The sequence below is a fragment of the Plectropomus leopardus genome, chromosome 3, assembly GCF_008729295.1.
Source record: "Plectropomus leopardus isolate mb chromosome 3, YSFRI_Pleo_2.0, whole genome shotgun sequence".
In the NCBI taxonomy this organism is placed as follows: Eukaryota; Metazoa; Chordata; class Actinopteri; order Perciformes; family Serranidae; genus Plectropomus; species Plectropomus leopardus.
Window position 1 is genome coordinate 8,924,644 of NC_056465.1, and position 13,240 is coordinate 8,937,883.

General features: G+C 39.2%; 1 protein-coding gene and 1 non-coding gene across 2 annotated transcripts in view; one reads left to right on the plus strand and one right to left on the minus strand.

Annotated features, from left to right (window-relative positions):
* aspm (assembly factor for spindle microtubules) overlaps nucleotides 1-12,492 on the minus strand; it is a 31,248-nt gene extending 18,756 nt beyond the window's left edge. The window contains exons 1-11 of the mRNA XM_042514046.1: nucleotides 12,082-12,492; nucleotides 11,282-11,425; nucleotides 6,958-8,515; nucleotides 5,707-5,796; nucleotides 5,473-5,574; nucleotides 5,228-5,374; nucleotides 4,819-5,058; nucleotides 4,288-4,355; nucleotides 4,033-4,174; nucleotides 2,322-2,452; nucleotides 356-531 (exon numbers count right to left, since the gene is read on the minus strand). Coding sequence (XP_042369980.1) covers nucleotides 356-531; nucleotides 2,322-2,452; nucleotides 4,033-4,174; nucleotides 4,288-4,355; nucleotides 4,819-5,058; nucleotides 5,228-5,374; nucleotides 5,473-5,574; nucleotides 5,707-5,796; nucleotides 6,958-8,515; nucleotides 11,282-11,425; nucleotides 12,082-12,357 — 3,074 coding nt within the window. The 5' untranslated portion in view covers nucleotides 12,358-12,492. The remainder of the gene's footprint in view (nucleotides 1-355; nucleotides 532-2,321; nucleotides 2,453-4,032; nucleotides 4,175-4,287; nucleotides 4,356-4,818; nucleotides 5,059-5,227; nucleotides 5,375-5,472; nucleotides 5,575-5,706; nucleotides 5,797-6,957; nucleotides 8,516-11,281; nucleotides 11,426-12,081) is intronic.
* Nucleotides 12,493-13,150: 658 nt separating this feature from the next.
* trnah-gug lies at nucleotides 13,151-13,222 on the plus strand. The gene has a single exon. It is a non-coding gene; the product is annotated as a tRNA-His (tRNA).
* The last annotated feature ends 18 nt before the right edge of the window (nucleotides 13,223-13,240 follow it).

Genomic DNA, 13,240 nt, shown 5'->3' on the forward strand with positions numbered 1-13,240 from the left:
AAGCTTGCTAGTTGAATTTCTGGAGAAGAGATGTACTCCAGTTTGTCCTCCATGTACTGTCTATATATTATTTAGCCTGCATTTCTGTGCATTGAAGAAAAGAAGTACAAAAAATAAACTAAAGGAGGCACAAACATATATGAGATTGAACCATTATCAGAGAGCAATACTGTTAGGGCAGTTAGAGAGATCATCTGTCAGTGAGGAAATCCCAGGTCTGAAACAGCTCTGCTGAACACTGAATCCCTCCCCAGCAGCAGGGATCCTGCCATGTAGCTGAGCCTGACCTCTGAGAAACATGAACATCTCAAGAGAGATCAGAGCACCACATTAAAATTCAGGATGTCTCACTCACACGAGACGGATGCCGCATTTCAAGTCAACAGCCAAATTCTTCACAGCGTAGTTGAACTCGTCTAGCGGTGTCTGAACATGGGAAACGGGTAACCCCAGGTAGCTGAGGTGCCGTGGGAGGATCCCCTCTCCACTCAAGAAGTCCCTGGAGAAGGCCAGGAGAAGGTCTTTGCTCGTCTGTAAAGAAAAAACACACAGCATGGCAGAGGTTAATACAACGCAAAACAATCTAATGAGAGGGCACACAATCATTAGTTTCTTTACTCCAGTAAAAATGTGAATACCACACAGTGAAAATACTCTTTTACTCTCAGTAAAAGTCATGCATTGAAAATATTACCTTAATAAAAGTAAATAAAAAGACATCATATCAGAAAAATATACTTAATATACTAAGAGTATTAAAAGTAAAAGTACCCAATGCAGAAAAACATTTAAAAAAAAAACAAATAAAACATGCCCAACCTTAAAAATATTAGAAAAAAAGAAAACATCTAAAAAAACAAACTAAAATTATTCTTTTTAAAAAACACATGCAAAAAAATTAACAAAAAATATAAATAAATAAAACAACAGAAGAAAAACCTCAACAAAATGCAAAGTTATTAGAAATAAAAATAAAAAAGAAACATCCCCCAGAAAACTCAAAATTATTTTTAAAAAGTACTAATATATCACACTTTATCATCTCTTATAAGTAGATAAATGTAATGAAGTAAAACGTATGATATTTCCCTCTGAGATGTAGTGGGATAATAAAAAGTGACATGACAGGGAAATACTCAAGAGTAGCTCAAATTTGTACTTAAGTGCAGTACTTGAGTAAATATACTTAGTTACATTCCACCACTGCAATGTTAAAAGGTCTCATTTTTATGTTGAATGACTGATTAAAATTCAGAAAACAGGTGGAGTAGGGAATGTGAGGTTCACTTACGGATGGCTTTCGGGTCTCTGCTATGCTGTATTTAAGAACACCAGTGCACATTTTCCCTCTCCGATATAAAAGTAGACTTTATGTACACATTTATAACGTCCTCTCATTTGCAACCTACAGAGCCGGATCCTAAAGGAATTAATAAATAACTCAAAATAAGATTTGGTACAACAAAATTCTGAGAATGGGGTAATTTTGCTATTATTTAAACCCATCTGCTGATCAGTGTATAAATATTCATACAGAGTCTAAGTGCTGGTCTCAGCTCCCAAATTAATTAAGTAGCAGGCCAAGGAGGTAAAATCATCAGTCATTTACACAAGTTAACACAGTATGGCACTCATGATACTCGTATCATTACACTCTGCCAGATTCAATGATGTGACTGACTGTTTCTGTGCCGCCAGCTTCAGTTGTCAGAAGAAATTTGTCACATACAGTTAAGCCCTGATTGAACAATGGTTGGACTTAGTGTTTCTGAAACCAATTTCTCCATTTCTCTGAAACTTGTAGCTTTTATATCTTCATTATTATATACTAAAATGGAACCTTATTATCCTCCTAAATTTAGTATGCACAGCATCAGGTCTAAAAGCTATGCTAATAGATCTGAGACAAAATATAAATACAAAAATGACATTAAAGAACAATGATAAAGGTTTTATATTGTCATATGGCTATAACTTTGGCCTTTAATGAGATCAGAGTTCCTACAGATCAAGGCATGTTAGATTTATGACTTCCTAGGAGTATATGAATGCCACGAGGAATGAAATTTAAGGCTACTTTTACAATAACCAAAAAAAAGCAAACAAACAAAAAACATAGGGGGTTAAGGACAATTTTTCCCAAATATTTATTGTAATTTAAAATATGATGATCTGCCTGATGTTAATATGAGAGGCATTTGGTAAATTATTTTTTAAAACAGATATTAAAGATATATAGATTTATATGTTACTTATTTTTCTGACCTTTCTTTGTAAAGTTTTCTTTGCATTGTTGATGATATGGGAAAGCCATGACATACCTTGAACTCTGCATCCAAGCAGAACAGACAGGGGTTGTGCTCAATCAGCCGGGACTCTTTGGCTTTGTCCAGGAAACACACCAGCAGGAGCAGCTTCTTCAGAGTGAAGCGAGACAGCGCCTCCTCGTGGCCTAACCGAGAAAAGGTACAGAGAATGTAACAGCTGTCTTAAGTAACATATGCACATAACAGACAACTTTCACATGAACAACACGAAAAACATTTGTTTTGTTACACTACAAAGGATATTCTAATATTTTCATATGAATTCCCATACTTTCATCACAAAAATGTCTCAGAAGGAAAGGTGCCCTTACTCTGATCAGATCAAATTTTAATAACTACCTGCTTGAAAGTTGCTAGGACTCAAGGAAAGAAATAGGAAGAAAATGCGAAAAAAGAAAATGCGAATTTTTGGTGAGGTCAGAAACTTTGCAGACTATTCCTGGAAAAATTTCAGGAGTAAAAATCAAGCTTAGGAATTTGATACATTTAACAATGACCTATAAATGACTTTGAATCTCTTTGAAAAATTATAATTTTTTATGACCTGGAAAGATGTTTCCAGGTTTTGAATTTATCTTATGTTTTTGTTTTGTTTTTCTAAGGCAAAATTTTTAGTTGTAGCTTTTAAAATGTGAGGACTTGTTGTTTAACATCATTTTAAATTAAATTTATGTGGGTAGTTTTGATTTTAATCTCTTTTTTTGTCACTGTTAGGCAAAATTTCAAAATCTTCTTTACTTCTAGCTTTTTAAATGTGGGGATTTGCTTTTTTACATCATTTGAATGTTAGATGATCTACACCAGATGTTGGAAAAAATTAGTAAAAAAAAAAAAGATTTATTGAATTATTTAACAAAAACATACGTTAGCAATCATTTGACATTTCGTCAGTAGAAAAAAACATGAGAAAATCCTATCTCCCATGTCTGAGCATTTTTAAGACTTTAAGACTGTAATGCCAATTAAGGCCTTATTTTTTTATTCATGAATTCAGTACCTTTTAAGACTCTTTAAGGATCTGCAGGAACCCTAAACTGAACACGTCACCTCGGACTCTGGGAAATTATGATCAACTTTCACTTTTTAAAAAAATATATATTTTAGAGACTAAATGAGCAAAGTGCCGAATGCCCAAATAATCTACAGGTCAATAAAGAAAATTATCGTAAATTGCAGCTCTAAAGTACACATCTTGCAACATCATTTGAATAAAGCTTCACAGTTACAGGGCAGATTTCCCATGAAATAGCAACTCATTGACCACACTGCATTCTACTTTCAGTTATGAATGACTTCTGACTCATGATTTTGTGCATAATGTCATTATTCAGTGCATCATTAATAATGGTTTCTATTATCATGCATAAATACCTACATGACTGAGATGCTACATGTTATTCAGATATCTGCTGAAAATGTCATAGTTGTTGTGTTGTCAAGGTAAAATTAAAAGTTTTGTCAGTCAAAGACTAACAAGTCAACTTACTTAATTAAAGCTGAACTAACACCAAAGTTGTTCATTTTGTAATTTACATCAGAAGGGATTTCTGTCTGCTTGATGCGGATATGACAGAAGAGGTTTAAGGGAAAGTAGTGGAGAGTCTCTGGTCTCCACCTCAGAATATTCCTGAAAATGATTGCAGCTTTGAACAGGAACACAGTATCCAGCTCAGACAACACAAATACACCAATGCTCTTAAATTACCGTCTTTGTAAAGGTGAGGCACTTTGGCGTGTCTGAACTCAGCAGCGATGTCGGGGTTCCAGAGCAGCCGCTGGAGGATGAACATAGCCAGACCCACGGCATCGCTGTTGCTCTCCAATGAAATTAACTCCCCGTAGATTGTCTGAGAATGAGCAGCATTGTATTTAGCAAGCAGAGCATGGATAGAAAAAAAAACTAACTACACCAAAAAACAACAGCTGATAAGCAGAGAGAAACATTGTTTTCTCAAAGTACCTCGAGCCCTATCCGTAACCACAGGGGATTGTATGAAAGAAGCCAGTTGAGGACTTTGCGGCGTTCACCTAAAAAAAAAAAAAAAAAACTTTAACGCTTCTCCAAAGTTTGAATCACAACTTCAGAGCATTTTTTAACTGTTTGAAACCTGGACAGACATCACTTTTCTTGTGCTGCACTATGACACCTCTCACAAGTATTAAGACCTTTGAACCCTGCGCAAATTGGTTTGCTTTGTTTTGTTTCTAAAAAGCTAAGGAGAAATCTCCAGAAAATATTCATAATTTTCATTTTCATTTTTTGTGCTAATTTTCAGGTAGTTTTCTTGTATTCTATATTATATATGTACAATACTATATACATTATACATTTATTTATTTGTATTAATTTCTTTTTAATTTTTGGGTTATTTCTCCTTAAGCTGTTTTTTGCCTTCTTCCCATATTTTTCAAAGAAATAAAGCCAATTTGCACAGGTTTCAAATGGTTAAAACCATGCACTGGCAAGTTTCATGATATAATGTCTATTTACCAATGTCCTTCCAAAGATGGCGATCTTTTCGGACGAGCAGCCTCTTGGCCTCAACTTCTAGTTCCAGCCTCTGAATAGCCTTGACCATGGCCTCAGATGTGAACAGCTGGCAAGCTGAGCGACGGAGGCGATTTAGCTTGCGTCGGGCCGTGTAGGTGCTGAAGGACATCTCCTCTTTGGTAGGAGCTTTAGGCACACTGTACTTGTCATCACTGCCCATGGCGAGGGACACAGCATTCACTGCACAAGAGACAAATGAGAAAAATGATGTGTAAAACTTTTACAGTCCCTTTTATACTCATTTAAATAAAGATTCCAAAGTGTTCAGACTGTAATAAATGTGACTGTGACTAATCTGGAAGCTACTCAAAGACAATGCATAAGTTTCTCAAAATGAAATGATTGTTACCTTTAGCGACTTCGGTGTTGACTTTAAAGTCATCTGGAGTGAGGACGTAGTTGATCCACCACGTGAATCCCCGCTCCTGCTTCTCGATCCACCTCTCATCATAGAACATGTTCTTGGCAGCAAACGGCATCGGGTGTCTCGGGATGGCTAGGAAAAAAAAAAAGTAGTTTAAGATACACAAAAGCAAAATGGCTTTTGATACAGATCACAAACACACACTATACAATTTTCGGCCATCAATATACCTGTTTGTGCCCGCTTAATAAAGGTCAGTTTTGACTGCGCAACAGCAACAACTTTTTTGGTCTTCACTGATGGAGCACCAGATGGCTTCACAGACTGGACGACTGCAACAGAAAGAAGTCATTTGGAATTTCTCCACATATTTATTTTAGTAAGACTACCAGACAGATCTACACTAAGAACAGCAGTTAGGTCTCTTACATGTCTTCCTAAGGCATTTATACATCATTTTATACCTCGTGAGTTGAGCCCGGAGCTCGATGTCTTTGCCTGTGCAGGAACAACAGACCTCGTAGTCTTTAGAGATGATGTTGATCGGGCCGAGCCTAAAGAAAAAGCATCACAGTGAATCCACAGAGTCCAGAAAAATGGCAGACATTTAACACAGAAGTTGCGATAGGGCTGGATTATTTGGACTAAATTTTATGTCACAATATATTTAAACAACCCCCTAAAAACTGATATCCTGACAATATCATGGGGTTTACTATTGGTGCTTTTTTCATTAATTATCATTAATGTGGATATAATGACTAAGTGGGTGAAGTCAAATAATAGAGCAGCTACAACAGTCAAAAAAATCAAATTATTTTAAATTTAATGCAGCCTTTAAAACAAGGAAAAGACAACACTCATGACACTCCAAATCTAAGAAGATATCTATTCTCATATGCTGATATTAATAAATTGCCCAGCCATAAGTTTTGAAATACTTTCGGAAATAGATATTAAAGAATTTTCAGTGATCTCTATTAATGCCCATCTGCAAAGCCTGGTGTGAAAATTTGACTCAATCTAGGATGAAACTACATACAACCAACAGTTGAGAAATATTTAAAAATGCCATGATTATCTCATTTAATTATGGCCTTAACTCCTAAAAGACCTTTATATTGTGATGCTAAATTGGTAAAAAACAAAAAAAAAAATACAGAAATCACAAAAAATTCTCTTTTTACCGCAAACACTCTTCAAACAGCATTTATTCATACTGGGATGGGCTGCTGCCGTTATTTCTGTTTTGTGATTGTTTCTCTCATTTGTCTGGCTTTAGTTCTGTATTACTGCATAGCAGGACATCTAAAAAACATAAATGATAAATCTGCGTAGAATGGAGAAGCATGCATGATGCACTATGGTATGTGCAGTACACCATTCAAGTTTTACACACTCAGTTGTAGGTTAATTGGGTACACATAGCCTGAATTGTATCATTTTATACTGACAAGTGTTTATTTTATCGACCCCATGTATTTCAATAAGGGTAAGTGACACAACAAAAACACCTCTTTGTATAATGCAATACAGTTCAACAGCATCACAAACACCATACTCCAAAATTAGAATTTTAGCATAGTTAAAAAACATTTTCAACAACACTGCATTTGTTTTAGCAGGTGTACGTCTAATTAACTGGCATCCGAGTGTGTCTTTCAGCTAATCACATAATGTAACATCCAACATGAATATACTTCACATCTGCTCACCTGCTGCTCTCGGCTGTTGTCTCTGTGACACGCTTCTTCTCTCCTGGATTGATTTCGGGGGCCCGGGTTTGCCAGGTACCACCCTACTCCTTTTAACGCGCTCATTTTTCCCAACGTCCTCAATCTTCGCATCACTTTTCAAATACTCCTCACTCTTCCTCTTCTTGCTCTTCACTGCCATGTGGATGGGAAATAAGTCTTCCTCAACTGACGGAGGTGCCAAAGCTGTTGGAGAAATGCGAGTGAGGTTGTGGTGAAGAGGAGAAGATGAACCCAGGGGCGACGGAGAGGTGACAGTAAGAGCGACGGAAGCTGAGGCCATGTGAGGTGGGGAAGTGGCTGGGAAAGAGAAGCGGGCAGGGGGCATAGATGGAGGGGAGATAATGGGGAAGGTGATTGGTGTAGATGAGCTGTTGAGCTGTGGAGTCACGCAGGAGGAGGTGAACTCTTGGGCTGAATGTCGGTCATCGCACAGGGAGCTGGCAGAGTCAGAGTTCTGCCATCCCCTGGTATCTGTGTCTGAGTCTATAATGGGGAGGGTTGGAGTGCCTGGTCCAGACTCACAATGACTGCTGCCATCAGACAGCTCAAGTGTTTTCTCTAACAGCCTCCTTCTTGACTTCTTTATTTTCCGTCCACTCGAAAGGTTTACCTCCACAGGTGCTTTGCCCTTGGTTACTGTGGCAGAGGTAAAAGAGGCCTTTTTGACCCTTTCCGAAGCATCGTCGACCTCTGTCACAACAACATCACTCACAACAACCTTTTTGCTGACAAAGAAAGTCAGTCTTGGCTCATTGGACTCGGAAGCTTGTGGGCTATCAGGCAAAGCTTTGAGGACATTTCCTTCAGGTCCACTGCCATGATTCCCACTCTTTGATTCCAGTGAATCTGAAAAGCCACAGCTGGAGCTACTCTCCCGAGGACTGATGTTTAAGTGGCTCAGATCGGAGTCAATAAGGGCTAGAGCATCCTTCAAAGAGAGAGCTGGGGTTCCAGTTAACACACTGTCAGCATTAACGTCAGACTTGTCAGTAACAGAAGGTGGGCTATCTGACTGAATACGTGGCATGAGCTTCTTAAACATCTCTGGTGTCCCGATTGGTGACAGCGTCCTGTTGAGCATTTTGCTAAGATCTCTGTTTTCAGGTTTGCCCACCGAGGCATCTGGGCTGGCAGACACGTTGCCAGAGTCCATCAACTTTCCGGCTGGGACGAGTAGGACAAGAGGAGAGTTCCTCTGAACATTTTGGATATTCTCCTGGTTCAACAAGCCCAGAGACCGCTGCCTCTGGGTAGGATTCAAGGCCTTCTGCTCCTCTGGTTTTTGAGAGTAGTCGTCAATGGGACTACGCTTGGACAGGGACCTCTCTCTGATAGTTTTGCCCTCATTGAGGGAGGCAAGCGGGCTGCGTGGCTTTTCCCGTCTGTACTGTGGCTGTCGGGATACTTGAAAGGTTTTATTGGCTGCCATCTTCAGTGGCTGTTCTGTTTTCTTTCTTCTGGGTGCTGCTACTTTTTCACCCTCCTTTTTGTTTTTGATAGTGTCCCATAAGCTCTTCTGAAACACAAAATCAAACAAATAAGGTAAATGTCACATCAAAAATACAGTACTAAATGCAGTTGTTAAAGTTTGCTTAGACTGTTAGAAAAAAAAACAAACATTTAGAACGATTAGGCAAGAAAAAACAGCAACAAACTAGTTGCCATCTAACTTTCTGTTGATCAACTCATTGATTAACTAACTGATTTCTACCATAATTGCAGTTTTTCTGTTGCCAAAGCATAATAAATGTAACTGGGATCCACTTGATCTTCATCATCACCTTCTGAGCACAGCAAAAATCTTTTCTTGCAAATGTGTTAATACTATTTCATTGGTTTCACACATTTTACATGGTCTCTTTCAAAACAGTTCACACAGGTCTCATAGAAAGACCCAAAACTCCATTGGATTATTTGTGTTACACAAAAAGAAAACACTTATTTACATTTGAAAATGACTTGCATAATAATAAATCTCTAAAGCAGCAATGTGAAACAGCCTTGCACAACTTTTCAACCAGCAATCAGTCATTATCCATCCATTACTCTAAAGTAAAATTACCTTTATTTATGTTGATTTCTTTTGGTTGGATGACTATGAAAAATTTGACTTACGTTTTAGAAGAGTAGCCTTTTTTGTGGCAATATGTCTTTGTTGGGCCTGGGAAATGTACATACATGTAAGATAACTAGTATTTCTTAAGATATCAAGGCTACACTGAAGAGGAAGAAGGCTGCATTCAGGAGTGGAGACAAGGAGGAGATGAAGCAGGTGCAGATTGAACTGAGGGAGAAGATCGAAGAGGGTAAGGAGTGTTACGGGAGGAAGCTTGAGCGCAAACTTCAACAGAACAACATGAGGGAGGTGTGGAGTGGTATGAGAACTATCACTGGCCATGGTAAGAAGACCAACCAGGGGATGGAAGGAGACCTACATCAGGCCAATGAGTTCAACTTGTTCTTTAACAGGTTTGATGATGCCCACCCTCCCCCCAGCTCCTGTCATGACTCCCTCCCCCCCATGTATTCACCTCAGACCTCTCTGCCAATCCCTCTCCCCCAACACTGACCACCTCCTTCCGTCCCGAGGCACCTCCGTACAGTCATCGAGCCATCATTGGACCCCCTGCAGTTTGCATACCAGCCCCGTACTGGAGTGGAAGACGCCATCATCTTTCAGGGCTGATACTCAGCTGGAGCAGGCAGGCAACACTGTGGGTCTTTTTTTTTTTTTTTTTTTACTTTTCCATCGCCTTTAACCCCATACAACCTGTCCTGCTCAGCAATAAGCTACTGGACATGCAGGTGGATGCTCCTGTAGTGGCCTTGATTTACAACTACCTCACAGACCGCCCACAGTGCGTGAGGCTACAGAACATTGTGTCAGACGCACCACAAGAGACAGTTGTGTCTTCCTTCCTGTTAACACTCTACATCTCAGACTTCAGATTCTACTCACGGTCCTGCCACCTGCAGAAGTTTTCAGATGACTCTGCCATTGTGGGCTGCATCAGCAGGGGTCAGGAGGCTGAGTACAGAGGAGTGGTGGACAGGTTTGTGGAGTGGTGTGGACTAAACCACCTGCAACTCAACGTCACAAAGACGAAGGAGTTGATGGTGGACTGTAGGAAACAAAGGACCCGTCTGAACACGGTCACCATCAATGAATCAGAGGTGGACATTGTGGACAAGTACAAGTTTCTGGGGGTCCATATAGACAATAAACTGGACTGAAAACACAGATGCTGTGTACATGAAAGGTCAGAGCCATCTGCATTTTCTCCAGGAGATTCAGATTTTTCAATGTCTGCAGAACCATGCTGCAGATGTTCTATCACTAGGTGGTGGCCAGCATCATCTTCTACACTGTAGTGTGCTGGGGCAGCAGGCTGAAGGCCGCTGACGTTAACAGACTCAATAAGCTCATCAGGAAAGCTGCTTCTGTGCGTAGGGGTGGAACTGGAGTCTTTATTGGAGGTATCAGAGAGGAGGACGCTGAGGAAACTGCTTGGTATAATTGACAACATCCCTCACTCCCTGCATGCAACGTTGAATTCCTATCAAAGCACCTTCAGTCATAGACTGAGACCACTGAGGAGCACCACAGAACGCCACAGGTCTTTTCTACCTGTGGTCATCAAACTGTACACCTCCTCCCCCTTCTGCAGGAAGGAAAATTTAAGTATTTTACCACGTGCATGAGTACTTTGCTTATGTTTACGTACAATTTTAAATTCCATGTGCAATATTACTTTTAGACATTAAAACATTATTATTAGACACTTTGCACTTTATTTTCATTTATTTGATGCTTTGTTGTTGTACTCTTTGCTACTGTATTTTTTGAGTAATCTGGCACAAGAATTTCCTTCAGGATTAATAAAGGTCTATTTTATCTTATCTTATTTTGGACTGATCATATTGTAGTGGTGTCTTGTAAATCCATGAGGGTGGGGCACGATTGTGTGCATGACATAAAATAAAGACATCAATCAATCAGACAAAATGCAGCTTTGTGTTGCTTTTTGCAAGCATGGATCAAGAGGCCAAAGACATGTATAAATGACTAATGAAAATGAAAGTGTTTCAGTAAAAGAAAAGATGGGGGTTTTTTTCGGGGTTTTTTTTTCTTTTTTTTTTACTCTTTTTCAACATGGCAACTCAAGAAGGTGTTGCAAAATTGCAGGAGCAAAAAGCAGGACAAAAACTGTAATACAAGTCTTTATCCATTCCAGTGCAAGTTCAGCTTTGACAGCCTCAGAGTTGAGCTGAGGTAATGTACCTTTTTCTTTTTCGGTGCTTCTGCTCTCCCCAGGAGCACAGCCTGGTGCTTGAGGACGCCATTGGCATTAAAGATGATGAGCTCTCTGATTCCGCCTTCTTCTGTTGGAGTCCAAGTTACTGTCAACGTGAATGCGTTCTCAGGCTGCAGACACAAAACAAGAGGCGAGATGTGAATCGGTATACTTGCAAATGGAAAATTCTTGAGTTATTAGCCAGTTTATCCTACGCACTTTTTTTTACTTTTTTCAAACACATAGGAAAAAAAGCAATGAGCAACCAGGTGAGAAATATCCCATGAATTGCATGAAATAAGTGAAAGGTGGCAAAACATGGCCTTGAAATGTGTTTTTTAGGGAGGAGGTATTGTTACAAAAGAAATATGTCATGCAAACTATATTTATATTTTTCATAAATATATATTTAAAAGTTTTTTCTTGTTCATTTCTGGGTTTTTTGCATTTCTTTTTTCATTTTTTATTATTCATTTAATGTTTTGTTTATTTGTTTTTTGCTTACTTTCAGGTAATCTTACCTCAACTTTTTACATTTTTTTTAAACGTATTTTTAGGCAATGTCTTGATAGGTTGCTCATGGCCTTCTCCCCATGTTTCTTAAAGAAATCAAACCAATTTGCTCAGGTTTCAAAGGTTTATGGGTTTCTTGATAGACGCCCGAAATTAAATAAGGACATCAGGAAGACGGAATGTTTACAGTATCTTATGTTAATATTTTTTTGCACAATGAAGCTCCTAAACACATTTGAGAAAAGCTGTTAGCTAACGTTAGCTGGGAACATACCTGAATGGTGAACGTGTTGTGGTTCACAGAAAAGCCTTTACTTGAGGGGATCTTGTCGACGGTGACCTCCGCTTCTGCGTCCTCATTAGGGTTCTCTATACGCAAAACAACTGACCTGGAGGTTCCCAGCTTCACTGTTCCAAAGGTCACAAAAGGAGCCTTTGAAAACAGAGTCAAAACCAAAACCGGAACATCGTTCTCCTTGTTAGCGTCCTCTCTCTTTACTGGACTGAAGTCTAAAAAGCCTCTCCGTGTCGGAGGCAACGTTTCAGCCATTTCAAATCTTTAAGAAAATAGAAAAAGCTAACAGCTAGCTACATGTTACGACGTTAGATTTCCTCAAAACGTCTAGCGAGTGCGCTGCAAGTAATGTCGACTGCTTTCTCGTTTTCTAGTACTAGTTTATTCCGACGCTAGCTTACTAGCAAACGTTAAGACACGCTGCCTTCATCAACAAACCGAATGAAGATCTAGTTTGAAATTTGGTCGTGGTGTTGAGTCAGCCAATGGTAAACGAGGGATGGCTGCGTGATGACCAATGAGTGAAGAGACTGTATCAACACCATATGAATACAGAGTAACGACCAATCAGTTATCGGTCACGTATTTAAACTGCCGTAAGCCGCGCCCATAGTCAGGGAGGCAAAAAACAGCAGATGTGTCACTCTGATATATTTTGTCGACACAAAATAAATACACCAAATACTAATTCCCCACATATTGTTTTTTTATTGATTGCCACAAAGCATCTTTCGAAACAATACTGGTTAGAAATAATCAAAATTTTACATGTCCTCTCCCAGATTGTGAGCTTGAATTTTACTATTGAGTGAGGGTTCTGTTATTCATTCGATCTTTGCTCTCATGTGCACTCTTTCTCTCACTCGGGTTTAACTGAAAATGTTGACACAAATGATATAATAATAACGTGATGTGATCATGCATTTTCGCTGTAGCGAAACCTGGATCTCGTTTTAATCGCAGAGATTGACGTACACAATGTGTTCACATATAGAGAATTCAAGGTATTGCGTAAAATCATCTTCACCATCACCTGTGAGGACAGCTCGCCGTGATCGTATAGTGGTTAGTACTCTGCGTTGTGGCCGCAGCAACCCCGGTTCGAATCCGGGTCACGGCAGTATTTTGGGGAGACAGG